This window comes from Rhincodon typus, chromosome 10, assembly GCF_021869965.1.
Source record: "Rhincodon typus isolate 14 chromosome 10, sRhiTyp1.1, whole genome shotgun sequence".
Lineage (NCBI taxonomy): Eukaryota > Metazoa > Chordata > Chondrichthyes > Orectolobiformes > Rhincodontidae > Rhincodon > Rhincodon typus.
In genome coordinates, this window is record NC_063341.1 from 66472985 (window position 1) to 66492777 (window position 19793).

Sequence of the window (19793 nt, forward strand, 5' to 3'; positions counted from 1 at the left end):
TATTTGTGATAGCCACACATTGGAAGATATAAACTGTATTTAATTCTTTTTCAGGATTGCTCCTGGATCAAAATAAACCAACATTTTTTCCTATTCATTTGTGGGATGGGGGCATTGCTGCCTGGGCCAGCATTTATTGCCGGTCCCTACCTGCCCTTGAGAAGTTGGTGACGAGCTGCCTTCTTGAACCTCTGCAGTCCACCTATGTGACTTGACTCACAATGCCATTAGGCAGGGAATTCCAGGATTTTGACCCAGCAGTGAAGGAACGGCAATATATTTCCAAGGCCAGTGGCTTGGAGAGTCGTGTTCCCATCTATCTACTGCCCTTGTCCTTCTCAATGGAAGTGGCCTTGTGTTTGGAAAGTGCTGTCTTTGGTGAATTTCTGCCGTGTATCTTGTACATAGTACAGACTGCTGCTACTGAGCGTTATGGAGGGAGGGAGCGGATACTTGTGGATGTAGTGCCAATCACGCGGGCTGCTTTGTGCTGGATGCGGTCAAGCTGCTCGAGTGTTTTTGGGGCTGCACTCATCCAGGCAAGTGGGACTATTCCATCACACTCCTGACTTGTGCTTTGTAGATGGTGGACAGGCTTTGAGGAGTCAGGAGATGAGTTACGAGCTGCAGTATTCCGAACTTCTGACCTGCTCTTGTAACCACTGTGTTTATGCGGTGAGTCCAGTTAAGTTTCTGGTCAATGATGTTGATAGTAGCGGATTCAGTGAAAATAACACTGTTAAATGCCAAGGGACAGTATTTAGATTGTCTCTTATTGGTGATGGTCATAGCCTGACATTTGTGTTGCGAGAATGTTGCTTACCACTTGTCAGCCCAAGCCTGGATATGTCCAGATCTTGTTGCATTTGAACATGAACTGCTTCAGTAGCTGAGTCGTCACAAATGGTGCTGAACATTGCGCAATCGTTGGCAAACATCCCCCATTTCTGACCTTATGATGGAGGGAAGGTCATCAATGAAGCAGGTGCAGAATGGTTGGGCCCAAGACACTACCCTGAGGAACTCCTGCAGAGATGTCCTGGAACTGAAATGACTGACCTCCAACAACCACGACCATCTTCCCATATGTCAGGTATGACTCCAATCAGAGAGTTTGCCCCCTGATATCCATTGATATTTTGCTAGGGCTCCTTGGTGCCACACTCAGCCGAATGCAGCTTTGATGTCAAGGACTGTCACTCTCACGTCACCTCTGGAATTCAGCTCTTTTGTCCATGTTTGAACCAAGGCTGTAATGAGATCAGGAGCTCAGTGGCCCTGGCGGAACCCAAACTGGGCGTCACTGAGCAGGTGCTGCTTGATAGCGCCGTTGATGACAGCTTCCATCACTTTACTGATGATCAAATGGAGACTGATGGGGCGGTAACTGGCCTGGTTAGATTTGTCCTGCTTTTTATGTACAGGACATACTTGGGCAATTTTCCACATTGTCTGATAGATACCAGTGTGGTAACTGTACTTGATCAGCTTGGCTAGGGGAATGGCAAATTCTGGAGCACAACTCTTTAGTACTATTGCCGGAATGTTGTCAGAGCTCATAGCCTTTGCAGGATCCAGTGTCTCCAACCGTTTCTTGAAAGTGAATCGAGTTGGCTGAAGACAGGGATCTTTAATGCCAGGGACCATTGGAGGAGGCCGAGATGGATCATTCACTCTGCACTTCTGGCCGAAGATTGCTGCGAAAGCTTCACCTTTATCTTTTGCACTGATGTGCTGGGCTCTTCCATCATTGGGGATATTTATGCAGCCTCCTCCTCCAGTGAATTTCTTAATCGACCACCACCATTCCCAACTGCGTGTGGCAGGACTGCAGAGTTTAGATTTGATCCGTTGGTTGTGGGATTGCCTAGATTCTGTCTGTCTATCACTTGATGCTTATGCTGTTTGGCATGCAAGAAGTCCCGTTTGGTGGCTTCACCAAGTTGACACCTCATCTCCAGGTATGCCTGGTGCTGCTCCTGATGTGTCCTCCTGCACTTTCCATTGAACCAACATTGATCCCCTGGCTTGATGGTAATGGTTCAGTGGGGGATATGCCAGGCCACGAGGTTACTGATTGTGCTGGAGTACAATTCTGTTGCTGTTGATGGCCCACAGCCCTTCATGGATGCCCAGTCTTGAGTTGCTAGACCTGTGCGAAGTCTGTCCCATTTAGCACAGTGACAGTGCCACACAACACGATGGAGGTAATCCTCAATGTGAAGGCAGGACGACTTCTCCACAAGGACAGTGCAGTGGTCACTCTCACTGATACTGTCATGGACAGATGTAAATTAGGTGGATTAGCCATGCTAAATTATCCATAGTGTTCAGGGATGTGCAGGTTAGCCATGGGAAAGGCAGGGTTACAGGGATAGGGTTCAGGGATGGGTCTGTGTGGGATGCCCTTCAGCAGCTCGACCCGAGCCACTCTTGGTGGTGGACGTTGAAATCCCCTACTCGGAGTACATTTTATGCCCTTGCCATCCTCAGTGCTTCCTCCAAGTGTTGTTCAACCTGTAGAAGGAGCAATTGACCAGCTGAGGGAGAACATTACATGGTGATCAGCAGACCGTTTCCTTGCCCATATTTAACCTGAAGCCACGAGACTTCATAGCATCCAGAGGGCTCCCAGGGCAACCCCCTCTTCACTGTATACCATTGCTACCACCTCTGCCAGGTCTGTCCTACTGGTGGACAGGACATATCCAGGGATTGGTGATGGTGGTGTCTGGGACATTATCTGTAAGGTATGATTCCATGAGTATGACTATGTCAGGATGTTGCATGGCTAGTCTATGAGGCAGCTCTCCCAATTTTGGCACTAGCTCCCAGATATTAGTAATGAAGATCCTGCAGCGTTGACAGGGTTGTTTCAGCCATTGTCTTTTCCGGTGCCTAAATCGATGAGACTGGTTTCATTTCTTTGAGACTTTGTAGCGATTGGTACAACTGAACAGCTTGCTAGGCCATTTCAGAGGGCAACTGAAAACCAACCACAATGCTGTAGGTCTGGAGTCACGTGCAGGCCAGATGAGGTGAGGATGGCAGATTTCCTTCCCTGATGGACATTAGTGAACCAGATGGGTTTTTCCAATAGTCAACAATGATTTCATGGTCATCAGTAGATTCTTAATTCCAGTATTTTTTTTAATTGAATTCAAATTCCACCATCTACTGCAGTGGGATTTGAACCCAGAACATTAGCTGAGTTTCTGGATCAACAGTCTAGTGATAATATCACTGGGCCATTGCCTACCCCTATTAAGTACACTTTTAACAAAATACCTTACAGATACAACTGGCATGAAATAATACGTCATTCCCTTTACCCAAACAATATGCTTGAATTACATCACAACATAGACATTAAGTAAAAATTCATACTTTTTCAGGCGCCCATTGTACAGGAAGTTGCTTGGCTTGATATCACGATGAATGATGCCAAAGTGATGAATGCGTTTCAAGGCTTTTAATAAGTTGTACATATACTCCTGTACATCTTCCAACTTCATAGAACTCAGAAGATCCTGAAAAAGAACGCATTTCATTTAAAATAAAATCATTCCCAGAACATTTCCATTTTTAGTTAATCCTGGGCACTGTAATATCAAACGCAAATTGAATTTATAAATAAACTTACCAAAAAAGACTCATGTTCTAGATATGGCATGACAATAACCACATGATCATCTTTCCTTAAGCAGTATTTAACTCCCATTACATTGTCTTGACCCCTAGAATAAATGCAAACAACAGGTACAGAAGTTGATCAAAAAGGAAGTCTATTTTATCATAAAATCAAATTGTATTATGTAAAGCATGTTAATAATTGCACTTATCTAATTGTTGTCAAAAGCAAGAAGTCAAAATTTGGGAATATACAATAAGGTATTTCTAAATGCAAGAGCATAAAGAAAGATCCATAAATTCTCTATTTTAAAACATCAATAACTCAATAATATAATAGGTACGTGCTGTGTAATATAAACTGACTTTAAGTTTATTTCAACATTCAAGAACATACTAGCATTATCTGTATATTGCATTTCTAAAAAAAAAACTGGCACGAGCTGTCACTAGTTAAATACTTCATAATAACAGCACAACTCATTGAAGTAACAAGGATGCCAAGTCATCACAAAATATCTCTTACACAGTTTAAAATATTTAGGGGTAAACAAATTGATATGGAGAAGATGACAAGTTTGGAGATGAGAATGGGCAGTTAAAACACAAATACTGAACAGGCCAGTTACAAAATGAGTTTCAACAGAATTAAAAAATAGTTTGTTATGGTTGAGGTTCAAAGGGTGTCAAATATAGCAAAATATTTCTGCGGGAATGCAATATGTAATTACTTCCATTTGTTCTATTAAAATAATAAAAAGAATTAAACAGTCATCCGTCATAATAGCATATTCACAGAAAAGTATCTAATGTGGCATAAAATAGCCACATAATCTAAATAGAAAGGCAGCCCTTTTCCTTTTAGATCGGTTACCTCAGCACATCAAGGCAACCTCAGCAGTACGTCTGTTCTAACTCAACTCGAGGTTTCTCATTAAGAATGACAACTTTGTTCCAGACGCAAGATAAATTCTTATCAACAGCACCCGTATGTTCTGTCTAAATGAATTACTAATTGTAAACTTGAATCAGCAATGTTCACACGAGAGTCTAATAGATTGTTTTTAAATTGAGGGCAGGCAGTTCAAGTGAAAGATGACAGGTCATGTCTTTTAAATCACTTCTGCTTTTCAATTTCAACCGGTGTTCAATAGCAGAGTTAACTAAATTAGGTTTAAAAAAAGGAAGTGTCCTTTTATATCACTGGGGTCCGCAGCACCAGCATCAAATGACAAAGGACTCCTTTGTTAAGTTAGTTTAATAGCAGAGTCACTCTTGATATGAATAAGCCCACCATTTTTGATCACGATATCACAACACTGAGTACTTTAACACCACAGTGCATCCAAATAAAAAGTGACCAATGAATGACTGAGAATACTTTTTAAGCACTAGGAAACTTGCTGAGCTTCTAAGTAGCAGGTGATTCACAGTAGCATGTTCTACAAGCACAACTGAATAGACAACCACTTTCTCTACGTGTTCTAGCAGCTGATGTTGTAGGATTTGTAGAGTTACGCTTTCCCGTGAGGGTGATGGGCGGCATGAAGGAGGCCAACAAAAAGGGAGAGGGAAAAAAATACGAAAAGGACACGTATCTGCAGGCTGCATAGATGTTTTAAAAGAAAATCCATAGGTATTTGCTTGTTGCATAGACAATCTAGCTGAGCATTATAAATAAAACCTTGATTTAAATACAATAAACCTGATTGATAAAAAAATGTTGTGGCTTGATTTAAACCTTCATGTTACAAAGAACTCTTAAAAAAGCAAAAATCAAAAAGCAAGAATCAATACAGAAGCAAACAGCATGGACACTGTCATATACCATCTGTCAAGAAAAAGTGGTAATGGGCAGAATTTCCCATGTCCACCCTGGAGCTTTTAGAAGAGTGGGTGGGAGAACTTGGTTGGGAGGCAAAAAAATTAGTCTTCTGTTGGCATTTAATGTTTTGCCAAAAAGTTCTCAGAACCTTTCATGTGGTTTGGCTTTTCAGGCCTTCACGTTCAGGAGCCTGTTGTGCACTCATTAGCATGCCATAAATACTCAAATCTGCAGCCTGCTCACAGGCACAATCCTGTCGGCCAAAAACAAGAACGTTCACCACTACAGCCATATAGGAGTACCTGCAGGAAAACTTCCTTCCTCTAAGCTCTATTAAATACAAACTTCGGCTACTTGACTCATTCATCTCTTCGTGCAAACACCGACAGTATCAACACAGGAAAACTTCACCTCTAATCAGCTCAAGAAGTCTGGCTTGTTAGACGCTTACAGTAATAGGGGTAAAGCACAACTGGAACCAACAAGCCTACCCACAGTGGAGTCAGCACACTGGCTGATGCCAGCAAATTGTACTGGGCAGACAAATGGGGCTGTGCACAGAAGGCCAGCTTTTGTGGTTGTGTCCTTGTTCCATGCAAGCCCAGTGACATGATGGTGCATGAGCTGCTGAGTGTTGTAGCTCCTTTTAAGTGCGAGCCCTGGGAGATCTGTGAGAAGCAAGGTACTGCCAGAAGTGCTATATTGTTAGTTCCAATGATATGATAAACATTGACCGCACATGGCATCTGTTGGAGGTGCCTGGTACTAAATCTCCTATGAGATAGTTGTTACGACCAGGTGAGCAGTCACAGCTCACGCCCATCTTATAAACCCCCTCTTGGTCTGCTGCACCAATTCTTTTTTGAAATCAATATCCATTATACTTCAATTAAACTTGATTAGATCCAAGAAATGAAGGAGAACCTGTTCAAAACTCTGTTCCCCTCAAAAAAACAAAGTGCAGTTTTATTACACAAAATAATTGCAACAACACACAAAAACACTAGTAATGAGCTTACAAAGAAAAGGGTTGAATAGGGACAAGAGAAGCTGGGTATCTGCAATAGACTGTCTTTGAGTAGTGAGAATGAAAAGTCCAGACACCAGCTGTTTAGCTGTTGTCGTCTTCCTTCCGTAAATGGTGAACAAGAACATCTTGGAGTTCTCAGTAAATCATTGTTCATGTTCCAAATTGAAAGGGAGAGAGCAAGTCTTCCAGTTTTTGTTCACAAATCCGTGTTTGTTGTCTCTCTCCTACTGTTCAGATGCAGCTGTGGATAAAAAGTTCCATCTGTATATTCCTAACTCTTATCATTGCTTTTCCAAGCTGAATATTTCGTGGACAACTTTTCAGCTCAAGATGCAACTTTCAAAAAGGTGTGAATCAGCCAAGACATACAGATTCGAGTTCAGGTGCTCTTTTAGAGAGATGTTAATTTTGGCTCAAAACAATCCTTGTTTATTGAGGAGTTCATGAGCTTAGCTCAATCTACCAGGTAACTGCAGCAGCTATATTAGTTCTATTAGACCGTACAAAAAAGAAACAGGAGTTGGCAGTTTGGCCACTTGAGCCTGCTCTGCCATTCAATAAAATCATGGCTGATCTGACATTCTTCACATTCATTTTGCTGTCCTCGCCCCCATAATCCTTGATTCCTCTTCTGATCAAGAATCTATCGACCTCAGCCTTAAAAATACACAAGGACTCTGCCCCCACAGTTCTCTGTGGCAAGGAGTTCCAAAGACTCAAAACCCTCAGGGAAGAAATTCCTCGTGACAAATGACTGCACCTCCCAATTGCGAACTGCTTCAACTCTCCCTCCTTCTCCTTGGACGACATGTCCATCCTAGGCCTCCTCCAGTGCCACAATGATGCCACCCAAAGGCTGCAGTAACAGCATCTCCTATTTCGCTTGGGAACCCTGCAGCCCAATGGTCTCAACATGGACTTCACAAGCTTCAAAATCTCCCCACCCCCGACATCACCCCAAGACCAGCCCAGCTCGTCCCTGCCTCCTTGACCTGTCCGTCTTTTCTCCTACCTATCCACTCCTCCCACCTCACTGGCCAACCCCACTCCCACTTCCTACCTACTAGTCTCATCCCCACCTCCTTGACCTGTTTGTCTTCCCTTCCACCCACCCGCCCCTCCCTCCCAACTGACCAAACACCATCCCAACTCCCTACTTACACTCACCTTTAATGGCTCCATCCCCACCTCCTCGACCTGTCAGTCTTCTCTCCACCTACCTGCTCCTTTATCCACCTTCCATCATCGTCTCTCCCTCTCTCTATCTACCTCAGAGTCCCCTTCCCCTTCCCCTTCCCCATTTCTGAAGAAGGGTCCAGACCCGAAACGTCAGCTTTCCTGCTCCTCTGATGCTGCCTGGTCTGCTGTGTTCATCCAGGTCTACACCTTGTTATCTCAGACTCCAGCATCGGCAGTTCCTGCCATCTCCTCTTCATCATCTCCATCTTAAATCGGCACCCCTTTATTCTGAGACTATGCCCTCTGGTTCTAGACTCTCCCAATGTGGGGAAGCATCCTCTCAGCTTTTACCCTGTCAAGCCCTTTATGAGTCCTCAATGGTTCAATGATATCAGCTCTCATTCTTCTAAACTCCGAGTAGACTCCCAACCTGTTTAGCCTTTGCACACAAGACAATCCATCCATACCTGGGATCATCCTGGTGAACCTTCTCTGAACTGTCTGATGAAATAATATCTTTCCTTAAATAACGGAATCAATACTGCTCACACTACTCCAGATGTGGTCTCACCTTGTACAGCTGCATTAAGACTTCCTTACTCCAACCCCCTTGAACAAGTACAACATTCCATTAGCCTTCCTGATTACCTGCTGTACCTATTTGCTAGATCTCTGTGTTTCATGCTTAAGTACCCCCAAGTCCCTTTGTGTTGCAGCTTTCCCTATTTAAATAATATTGTGTACTTTTGTTCTTCCTTCCAAAATGAACTTCGCATTTTCCCACATTATATTCTACTTGCCAACTTTTTGCCTGCTTACTTAACATATTAATATTTCTGTAAACTGCATTCTTCTCACAACTTGCCTTTCCATCTATTTTTGTGTCATCTGCAAGTTCAGCTACAGTACATTAATTTCCCTCCTCGAAGTCAATAAACATATATTGCAATCAGCTACAGTCCCAGCACCGATCCCTGCAGAACTGCTGGTCATGGGTTGCCAACCTGAAAAAGAACCCATACCCACTGCTGTTTCCTGCCCATGAGCCAGTTCTCTATTCACAGCAATATACTACCTCCAGCACTGTGGGCTCTTACCTTATGATTTAACCTTTTGTGTGGTACCTTGTCAAATGTCTTCTGGAAGTTCAAATGCAACAAATCTACTGATTCCACTCTATCTACTCTGGTTGAGACTTCTCGAAAAACTCTAATTGATGAGTTCCCTTTCATGAAGTCATGTTAATTCTACTTGATTAAGTTATGGTTTTCCAAATATTCTGCTTAATAATTGATTCTAATACCTTTCCAATAGATGTTAGACTAATTGGCCTACAGTTACCCATTGTTTCCCTCCCTCTCTTTTTGAATAGGGATATCACATGAGCAGTTTTCAAAATTGGAGGGGGCTCAGAAAAGGTTTACCAGGATGTTGCCGGGACTTGAGGGTTTGAATCATAAGGGAGTTTGAGGGAGAGACTGGATAGGCTTGGACCTTTTTTCACTGCAGTGTAGGAGGCTGAGGAGTGACTTTACTGAGGTTTATAAAATCATAAGATGCATAGATAAAGGTGGACAAAAAACTCTTTTCCCTAGGACGGGGGAGTTCAAAACCAGAGGGGATATTTTTAAGGTGAGAAGAAAGATTTAGAAAGAGTCCGGAGGGCAACTTTTTCCACAGAGGGTGGTTCGTATGTGGGCTGAACTACCAGTTGAAATCATACAGTCGTACAGCACGGAAACGGATCCTTCAGTTCAACTTGTCTATGTCGACCAGATTGCCCAAACTGGTCCCACTTCTCTGCATTTGGTCCATGACCCTCCAAACCTTTCCTATTCATGTCTTTTAAATTATGTAACCGTACCTACATCTAGCACTTCTACTTAGTTAGCATCGACTGTTCTAGAACAACTTGCCATTGAGTGGATATCCATCGGATTGTCAGAGTCCCTTCAGCCAGCATCATTTTTAAAAGGCTGCTTTGCACCCAGGTGAACAATCCGCTGTTGCCCCTCACCAGCAACATAATGGCTCAACACCGTAAAGCCATGCTGCTCACGACATACAGCCTGCATGGCTGACACTCCCTCGCACATACAACCCCATTCTCACACCCTGATCATTGTGTAATCACCATGCTAGGCAGTTTACCTGTCCTTAACTATGTTCCATCTAAACACCCTCTCTAGGACACCACGGTTACTCAGTTCCCAATGTAGTGTGGCGACTTCAGGTAGTAATTGAAGTGTTGACAGCTTCAGCATTGGAGATTTGGTGGGTCCAGTCTGTCCCTCCTTGCTATGGTGGCAATGCAGTGGCTTTGGTGTCAGTTTTGGCAGTGGCAGCGTGGTGGGTCCAGTTCCAAAATCCTTGCTTTGGCAGCAGCGTTCCATAAGTCATTTCATAAACCCAAACTGTCATGGAGGGAACAGAAGATGAACCTTGTCCTAACTTTGTCTCAATTATTTCTTTTTACAACTTCTGTAATCAAAATGGCGTTGAATTGTGGTGACATATACACACGTAACATTTTTCCTAAATACAAGTCACAATAAATTGCTAGTGCCAGGATTAATTGCTATTCGGGTGTTCTAATGAACACCATATGCTAGCATCATGAGTAACGACTAGTCGACAGTCTATGACGACCTACTACACCAACCTCCCATTTATTGGGATCAGGTAGAAATCAGGCCCTCTCTGGCTTGTAATGCCTGATGAAGCTAAGTTACAGCATGCACAGGGAGAGCTCTGTCCTCTCCCACAGAAGATTGCTCCTGCTCTCCCATTTCCTCAGAATTGATCATATCAACTCATTGTCTGCTCTGATTTTGCAAAGTACAGTATACAGCCAGGATGGCGTGGCACACTTTCTCCAGACTATTCTGGAGGGACCTCCCCTGACTGGTCCATGCAAAGGGAAGTGTACCTTTCGCAGCACAATCATCTGCTCCACTACAATCCTGGTTGCACTATGTGCACCAACGTTGTGAAGTTGCTGCACTCAGATGAGCGACCATCAAAAAGAGAATGCCTATGATCCCCTTGCCATCCCAGATTCACATCAATCATTCAAGTTTTTGTTGCATTCAGTAAAGCCCATTGTCATACTTACATGACATATGATGAAGAGATGTTCCCCTCCTCCTAAAGAAGCTTAGAAGTTTCACAAATGATGGGAAGCTTTTGGCCAGAATTTGTTTTTTTTTAATTAAAAAAAAAAAAAAACTGCTTTGTAGCTAACTTCTGCAACAGTGAGGTATCAATGTTAGACCCGTTGGCATGGTGCAATTCACCAACACCAGTAGCCTTGACCAGGCCAACATCGAGGCACTGACCCCCCCCTTGATTGGCCACGATGGGCTGGGCGTGTTGTCTGCATGGCTGACTCCCCAGGCAGATGATCTACTCCCAGCTTCAAAAGAGTAGGCGAGCCCCCGGTGGACAGAGGAAGCACTTCAATGATACCCTCAAAGCCTTCCTGGTAAAGTATGGCATTCCCACAGACACCTAGGAATCAATGGCCCAAGACCATCCAAAGTGGAGCAAGAGCATCCAGGAAGGTGTCGAGCAGATAGACTTGCCGCTGGGAAAAAATGGAAGCCAGGTGAAAACAGTAAAAGGAGCACGCTGCCACACTAACGCCCTACCCATGTCTTCCTGTGACAACCTACTGCCCCAAGCGGGAGAGAGCCTGTGGAAGCTGCACTGGTCTGTACAACCACCTACAGACTTACCCTGAGAGTGGAAGAGAGTCATCCTTGTTTGCAAGGGACTGCCAATGATGATGCTGCAATTCACCTTGGACCAGGATTTGAAATCTGGACACGTTCATCTTGCATGTTTGGCAAATGGGCAGAGAAATGTTTGTAAATTAAATGTAGTTGGAGTTTGCAAACGGATGCTTCTGTATTCGCCCCTTCAATGTCCTATTGTCCAGCAGACGTGGATCTGCACTTTTCACCTATTAAACAAACTGCGACTTGACCCAACTCAACCTGGGCACTTGCCCAATGATTTTTCCAGTTCATTTAGCATTTGAAGAATTCCAATCGATGGCAGATCGCCAGGTCCCAGAACCCACATCAATAAGCATCGAAGGCTGGGGTGTGACCTGATAGAAGTTCATAATTTATGACAGGAATGATTAGGATGTACAGTCACAAGTTTTTTTCCCAGGATGGAAACATAAAATATGAGGAAGCACAGGTTTCAGGTAAGAGGGGAAAAGTTTAAAAGGAGAAGTATGAGGAAAGTTTTTTTTATTAACAAAGGGTGTTAGAGCTTATTGGGGTAGGCAGGAATGTGGAGCAATCAGGGAACCATGATTTTATTGAATTGCAGAGCAAGTTTGGAGGAGTGAGTGGCCTCCTCCTGCTCCTAATTTGAGAGCTTGTATGTCGGTTGTGTTTTCTCCACAGATGATATTGGCCTTCTGTATATTTTCAGGTCTTGCATCAGACTGTAAACGTTTTCAGTTTATTTTATTTTGATGATTAATATACTTAGGTGGTCATCTGGGAATTTTTTTTAACAAAGAATCTAAACCATAAATCATCCAGAAATTTATGAAAAAACATTGGCTAAATTAAAACCCATCTTGACCTACTGTATAATGACTGACTTTAAATAATGCTTTAAAAGGACAATTCTGCTTGAAAGCCAGTTGGCACTTTTTTCTTTTCCATCTCCCTCTTCTCACCCTGTAATAGGCATCATCACGATGTTAGCAGGCCTTTCCGTATCACTTTGTGGCTGGACTACATTAAATTGTCCATTGAGAAGACATCATTAACTGTCTTAAGTCAGGAGTCTGTAGCCATCAACCTACATTTTACCACATTATGGAGGAATGCAGCAGAGGTCTAATAAATCTAATGGTGTCCAAAGTCACAAGAACAGACATGTCTTTGAATAATTTTTGACTTTAAAGAGAAATGGGGGTCACGTGACTGCTGAGTAAATATACATCTTCACAGAATCATAGAATCCCTACAGTGCAGATAGAGGCCATTCAGCCTATCAAGTCTACATAAGACCTATGAAGAGCACCCCACCCAGACCCATGCCCCATGCCCCATGCCCCACGTCCCTATAACCCCACATTTATCATTTGATAATCCACCTAGGCTGCACATCCCTGGCCAATCTACCGAACCTTCACTTTGGACTGAGGGAGGAAACCGGAGCACCTGGCAGAAACCTTCGCAAACAAGGGGAGAACATGCAAACTCCACATAGACAAACAGTCACCCAAGGCTGGAGGTGAACCCATGTCCCTGATGCCGAGTGGCAGCAGCGCTAATGACTGTCCCACTGTGATGCCCCAATTTTATGCAACTTAAGTACAGACCTAAGTTGGTATTAGAATGAACCCCTTTGCCAGTCAGTTGTTGACTCCGCCCTGCTGCAACGTTCTGAATAAGTAGAATTCATTTTGTTATCATCCCAAGGATTATTGTGTAGAAGAGACAGGAATGAGATCTTAGTTTTCAGTGGAACTTACTAAAAGATATTATAAGACATTAGTCAAGTATAGGAACTAGCTTAACAGAGGTGCCTTCAATAGCCAAGTTCCCTTCTAAAATACACTGTCCAGGACTCGAAATTAAAAACGGCACATCCGACAAAGTACTATTAGTAAAACTGTATTCAAGCACAATTCATCGCCTTCAAGAGGATATGGAGCGAATTTAGGAAAAAAAAGGAAAAGTATATTCTCAATTTGTAACGTCACAATTTGTCAGCCAGATTTCTAATTCAGGTCTGTTTGACTTATAGCAGACAGCTTGGACATAATATGCTTACTGTAGAAATTTGAAACATTAGGACAAATTCATTGTAGATTTAAGTTAGATTGCAACATATTACTTTGCATTCCAAACATTTCTTTTAAACAAACACAGTGATAGAGCCACATACATGGAATTTTAACAATACCTTAGTCAAATCTGCAGTCAAAACAGGCTTTCTATAGCCACGAAGCAAGGTACAGAATTACCAGAAAGTATTCACTACATCCTCAACAAAGGAACATTAATATCTTTGTATAAAATACGACCAATGTTTAAATTTTTTTTCATCTTACTGTTTTGTTTACATTCCTATAAAAGCATGATTGCTAATTGGATGCAAAGAATTAGCAGAGAGGAAACTTGTTAAGTGGCTGCTATTCAGAGAACAGACATGCAATTAAAACTTTGTCATTAGCTTCAACACATTGCATAAAAGCTGACAGATGGAGCAACAGTAAAATGTAGTGTTGATACTGACCCAGCAACTGTCAGACACTGAAGTTCAGCAGCAATTCGCACTGGATGGCTTGTGGGAATTAGATGTTTAAGTGCAAACTTCTCTACCATTCCTGACTTCAACTGAGCAGTGGCCAAATATACAGAACTGAATGTACCTGAGGAAGGTTAGAAATAATAAATTGTAATGAACAAAAACTGAACTTTTTTTGAAATATCTACAAGTTGGTCAAATTATCCTGAAACCATTTTTTGCAAATATGCAGCTGGATACCTACACATGAAACATGTAAACAAAATACAAAAATAATTATGTACAGGATTTCTAGAAGCAGTATGTGATATATTTTGCATGCCATTAAAAAAAACTCAATAGATTTCAAACAGCATAGTTTACAATGCAGGGTGCCAAATTAACTGGTTGTGTTCCAGCTTCCAAAAATATGTACAGCAAAAGCAGGTGGATTTTGATAAAAGCAGTCAATTCTAATATGCATTAGTGCACATCATACTATGAAGCCTACATTAAAAAGATATTTGGAACACTACAGTCACAGAGATATACAGCACGGAAACACACCCTTCGGTCCAACTCGTCCATGCCGACCAGATATACTATATAAATCTAGTCCCATTTGGGCCATATCCCTCTAAACCGTTCCTATGCACATACCCATCTAGATGCCTTTTAAATGTTGTAATGGCAAGGGTGAGCAAGAATTGTCAACCAGTACGAGCATTGTGAAATTGCGGGTCCTATGGAACTTGTCGATGACAACAAGAGCCATGTGGCCAGCATTTCAGTGGGAAAGCACAAAGTCTGCAGAGTTCTGAAGTAGCTGAGATTTATAAAGAATGAAACTAGTGAGGAAAGCTTATCAAGCTAAAAGTAAGGATTTTGACAGTAGTTTGGGTGAGGTCATAGTTCAGATGAGCAATATTCTGGGGTATACTTCTGCACTTCGGGTGACCTTTCATAAAATTGTAAACAATACCAGTTTAAAAGAAATTATTAGACTGGACTGATGCAATCACAGCACTCAAGCATTTGGTTGGTTTTGCCTAAAGAAAGTGGCTGATTGGAGAGTTAGGGGAGACAATGGCCTAATGGTATGATCGCTGGACTTAATCCAGAAACCCGGATAACATTCTGGGGACGGTTCGAATCCCACCACGGCAGATAGTGGAATTTGAATTCAATAAAACATATCTGGAATGAAGAATCTAACGATGACCATGAATCCATTGCCGATTGTAAGAAAAACCCATCTGGTTCACTAATGTCCTCTAGGGAAGGAACCGCCATGCTTACCTGCTCTGGCCTACATGTGACTCCAGACCCACAGCAATGTGGTTGACTCTGAACTGCCCTCTGGCCAATGAGGGATGGACAATAAATGTTGCCTAGCCAGCGACATCCTCATTGCGTTAATGAATAAAGAAAAGAATAATGAGCATTTCTAGTCTTTAATGTCAATGGAATGTGTTTATGTTGAGGTCTCCAGTCTTTTCTGACTTCCCCCCCACCCTCCTCCTGCCCACTAATCAGGGGTGACTTCAAATTTTTGTTCTTTTTTGAAATTCATTCACACGGTGAGGGCATTTCTGGCTTGGCAGCATTTATTGCCCATCCATAATTGCCCAAAGGGCAGTTAAGTATCAACCGCACAGCTGTGTCTGGAGTCACATGTAGGCCAGACCAGGTAAGAATGGCAGATTTCCTTCCCGAAAAGAACCAAATGGGTTTTCCCATCATCACCAGTGGATTCATGGTCATCATTAGACACTTAATTCCAGACTTACATGAAATTCAAATTCCACCATCTGCTACAACTGATTCAAACCCAGCTCCCCAGAACAATACCTGGGTTTCTGGATTAATAGTCAGTGATAATACTATTAGGCCATTGCCTCCCCATAATGCAGAAAATCAAATTGGCAAAGGTAGCCATGAAGAAGAACTCATACACTGTATTTAAGGCAGTTTCCTAGAACAATATCTTGTGGACTCAACCATGGATCAAGCTATTTTGGATCTGCCAATATGTAATGAAGCAGTTTTAATAAACTTCTCAAGGTAAAGATCCCTGGGGAACAGTGACCATAATATGGTAGAACTTAGCATTCAGTACGAATGAGAGAAACTTGGGTCAGAAACAACTGTGCTAAATTTAAATAAGGGTAATTATATAGGGATGAGGGCGGAGCTGGCTGAAGTGGACTGGGAAAGTAGTTGAACAGCTATTACAATTAAGGAACAATGGCAGCTATTTAAGGAAATATTTAATGACATACAGCAAAGATATAGTCCAGTGAGGAAGATATGTTCTAGGAAGAGGATAAACCACCCATGGTTAATTAAGGAAGTTGAGGATATCAAATTGAAAGAAGAAAAACATACAATGTGGCAAAGATTAGTGGATTGGGAAAGCTTTAAAAAAACCAAAGATGACCAAAAATAGCAAAGAAAGAGAAAATAAAGCATGAAGACAAACCAGCAAGTAATATAAAAACAGATGGCAAGAGCTTCTTTAAATGTATCAAAGAGAAAACATGGGTCAAAGTGAATATTGGTCCCTCAGAGAACAAGACTGGGAAAATAATAATGTGGAACCAGGAAATGGCAGAGGAACTGAGTAAGTATTTTGTATCATCAAGTTAGAAGACATTAATAACATTCTAAAAGAAGTTAAATAATCAAGGGGCCCAAGGCAAGAGAGTAAACAAACAATAAATTTCAATGCAGAAATAGTTTTGGGAAAGTAATGGATCTAAACGCTGATATGTTCTTCAGACATGATGGGTTGCCAGGTAGGACACAAAAAAAATTAGCAACAGAGATAGATTTTCTTATGAGAGGTGGCATTATTGAACAATACAAGGTCCTTGGGGGCTCAATAGAATAGATGTAGAGAGGTTGTTGCCCCTGGCAGACAGTATACAACCAGAGGGCATAATCTCAGGTGTAAAGGGTTGCATATTTAAGACAGATGAGGACAAATAATTTCTTGGAGGATAGTTGCTCTGTGGAATGTTTTTACTGCAGAGGCTATCAAGGCTGGGTTAAGTGTATTTAAGGCTGAGATGCACAGATTTTTAAACTTTCTAAGGGAATCAAGGATTATAGGAATACTGGATTAGCCATGATCTCATTGAATTGCAAAGTATGTGGGCTGAATGGCTTTTTCTCGCTCCTACATTTTACGGTCACACCCTTAAGCCTTCTATTAAAAGAAAACTCTGACTACTTTATGTTTTAATGAAATGATTATTAGGGTGGTGAGAAGAAAGCACCAGTTTATTTGAAAGTTAAGTCTTCTTCAGTTTGAAAAAGATAATGTTGATCAATAACCTTAAAAAAAATCTCACTATGAATGCACTTGCTCTGCTTATGCTACACTGCCCAAATTGGTCGTTGAAATCCTCATAAATTATATATTCTAAAGTAGGACATGATGTGTTAAAGAAGTATACAATGTCAGGTCTGTTTTTCGATGTCTGCCAGAATCTAATAAATCAGCCCACACCCCTTCAACTAAAATCCTGATGTAGACTTACATCACAGCTGATTGCTGAAACAGTTCCCGTAAAAGGCTTGGTTAGGAACAAAAGAGTATTTTCATTGAGGTATGCCAGAGAGCGATATTAAAAGATATAAAAGATCAAGATCAAAAAGAAGTTTATTGTTTCTAAGTATTTGCAATTAAAGTCTAAACTTACCTTCACCAATTTTATCCTCAATAAAAAATATCTTGGATAACTGAGGTACTGCTTCATATAGTCTTTCAATATCCATTTTAATCTCTGCTATTAATAAAAAAGCAATTAACTTGTTAGTGCAATATTCTTTGATTAAATAAAATAAAAAAACTATCCTGATTAATAAATAAATTTCACTTTTTCTGCTTTAAATATTTGTTTTAGTCTGACACTTTCTTTTAAATGGCTAAAAAGCAGTCCACTTGAAGACTTTCCATAACGCATTGTCTTTGAATACCATGATGTTCTTTGACATGCAATGTCACAATGTATAGCAAATTGGAAGATCAGCGCAGTTAATAAGCCAGTGCATTTACTTTTGCATAATGGTCCAATCAGCAAACTGACAAAATTCAGCCAAGGTCCATAGATGAACCCATAGGACAAGCAGCATTGCGACTAGCAACTGTAGGGTTCAGCCAACAACCATTAAATATTACCAGTAATATTAACATTGTTCTCTTTTACCACTCACAATACAAGTTCCAAGGTTCTTCAGACTTGCACGATCAGGACGTGTTGACTTTCAGTTGGAAAGACAAGGCAGATTGTATAAAAATCAACGTAGCCCTAGTCAATAATGAAAGGCCCTGTATTTCTCCACATTAATCTACACGCAACAATCTCAATAATCCATCTAGCAGCCTAGCAAACAGGCTAGGTTGTTAACCAATATTAAGCAAAAGGACAGTGCCAGGCTCGAGGAAGTCAAGGGGCGAGTTATGCACTGAAGAATTAACAATACAAAAGGTTCAAGGGACTAAATAATTTACATCAGTTCCTATGCTCAAAAATGGTAAAAGTTGGCAAAGGATTATTTTTTAAAAAATCTCAATTTTTGGCAGCTCAACTATAGTGCAAGAACGATTTGAATCAGATACAGTTAGCGTCACTGCTGAAGTCAGCTGAAAGTCTCCTCAAAAGTGAGATCAGAGCCTTACGCTGAACATAGAATACCAAAGCTTTCGAAAAAAAAACTTATTTTTCTCATCAACCTGTTCAGAGACGTTACTACACACTTCTGGAACAGGTGGGACTTGAACCTTGGCCTCCCGGTTCAGCGGTAGGGACTCTTCCACTACACCACAAGAGGCCCCAGAAATGCTCTTTGGACAAGAAAAACACGCACAGCTGTGGTATAGGCACAAATAGCATTACAGCAACTCAGGAAACAGCACAAATAAATAATTATGCAACCCTCCAGTTCCTCCATAACAGACCCTCCCATTGTCTCCTTCAATTTTGCCTAAGATCTTTGGTAGGCTTGTCATAAAGTATGCTCGGGTCAATTCAAGAAAGTAGGTAATAGCATGATAGCCTAAACTGGCTTACAGCTATGGAAAAGTGGTGAACCCATTATTGATAAGCAATTAGCTCAGCAGGATCAAGTAAATTTCTTTGAACCTTGAAGTTTTTTTACCTCGACAAGAAAAACTTTACTCCACAAGCACATACATTGTGCATACCAAAATGACAGCTACTTGCCAGATTCAAAGTAACTGTCATTGCAGCTAATTTAGGAAGAGAGGGAGGTGATGGCCTAGTGGTATTATCATGAGACTATTAATCCAGAAACTCAATGAATGGTTTAAATCCCACCATGGCAGATGGTGGAATTTGAATTTTAAAAAAACCTGGAATTAAAGAATCTATGAAAGATCATTGTCAATGGTCAGAAATACACATTTGACTCACTAATGTCCTTCAGGGACAGAAATTTGCTATCCTCATCTAGTCTGACCCAGGTGACTCCAGACCCACAGCGGTGTAGCTGACTCTCAACTGCTCTGTGAAATGAGAAAATTGAATCAATTGCTATGGAGACTCAACAAAGAAATGAAACTGCCTTAGGTTAAACAATGGGCAAGGAAACCTCCTGCTGGTTACCATGTACTGTCTGCGCTCAGATGAAGAATCAGTACTCTTCCATGTTGAACAACATTTGGAGGAACCACTGAGGGTGGCAAAGGTGCAAAATGTACTCTGAGTGGGAGATTTCAATGTCCACCAAGAGTGGCTCAGCAGCAGCCCGACTGTTCAAGCATGTCCAGTCCTAAAGGACACAGCTGCTAGACTGTGTCTGCGGCAGGTGGTGAGGAAACCAACAAGACGGAAAATC

General features: G+C 41.6%; 1 protein-coding gene across 3 annotated transcripts in view; it reads right to left on the bottom strand.

The window, feature by feature from the left end:
• The window catches only part of cdc7 (cell division cycle 7 homolog (S. cerevisiae)), a 113571-nt gene that overhangs the window by 66038 nt on the left and 27740 nt on the right, over positions 1-19793 (bottom strand). Inside the window, exons 3-6 of one of the 3 annotated variants that reach the window (XM_048602168.1) lie at positions 17636-17719; positions 13938-14073; positions 3644-3737; positions 3388-3530 (exon numbers count right to left, since the gene is read on the bottom strand). In XM_048602168.1, the coding sequence (XP_048458125.1) occupies positions 3388-3530; positions 3644-3737; positions 13938-14073; positions 17636-17719 (457 nt within the window). Of the gene's footprint in view, positions 1-3387; positions 3531-3643; positions 3738-13937; positions 14074-17635; positions 17723-19793 lie in introns of all 3 variants that reach the window. The other 2 variants (XM_048602167.1, XM_048602169.1) reach the window with 2 other exon arrangements.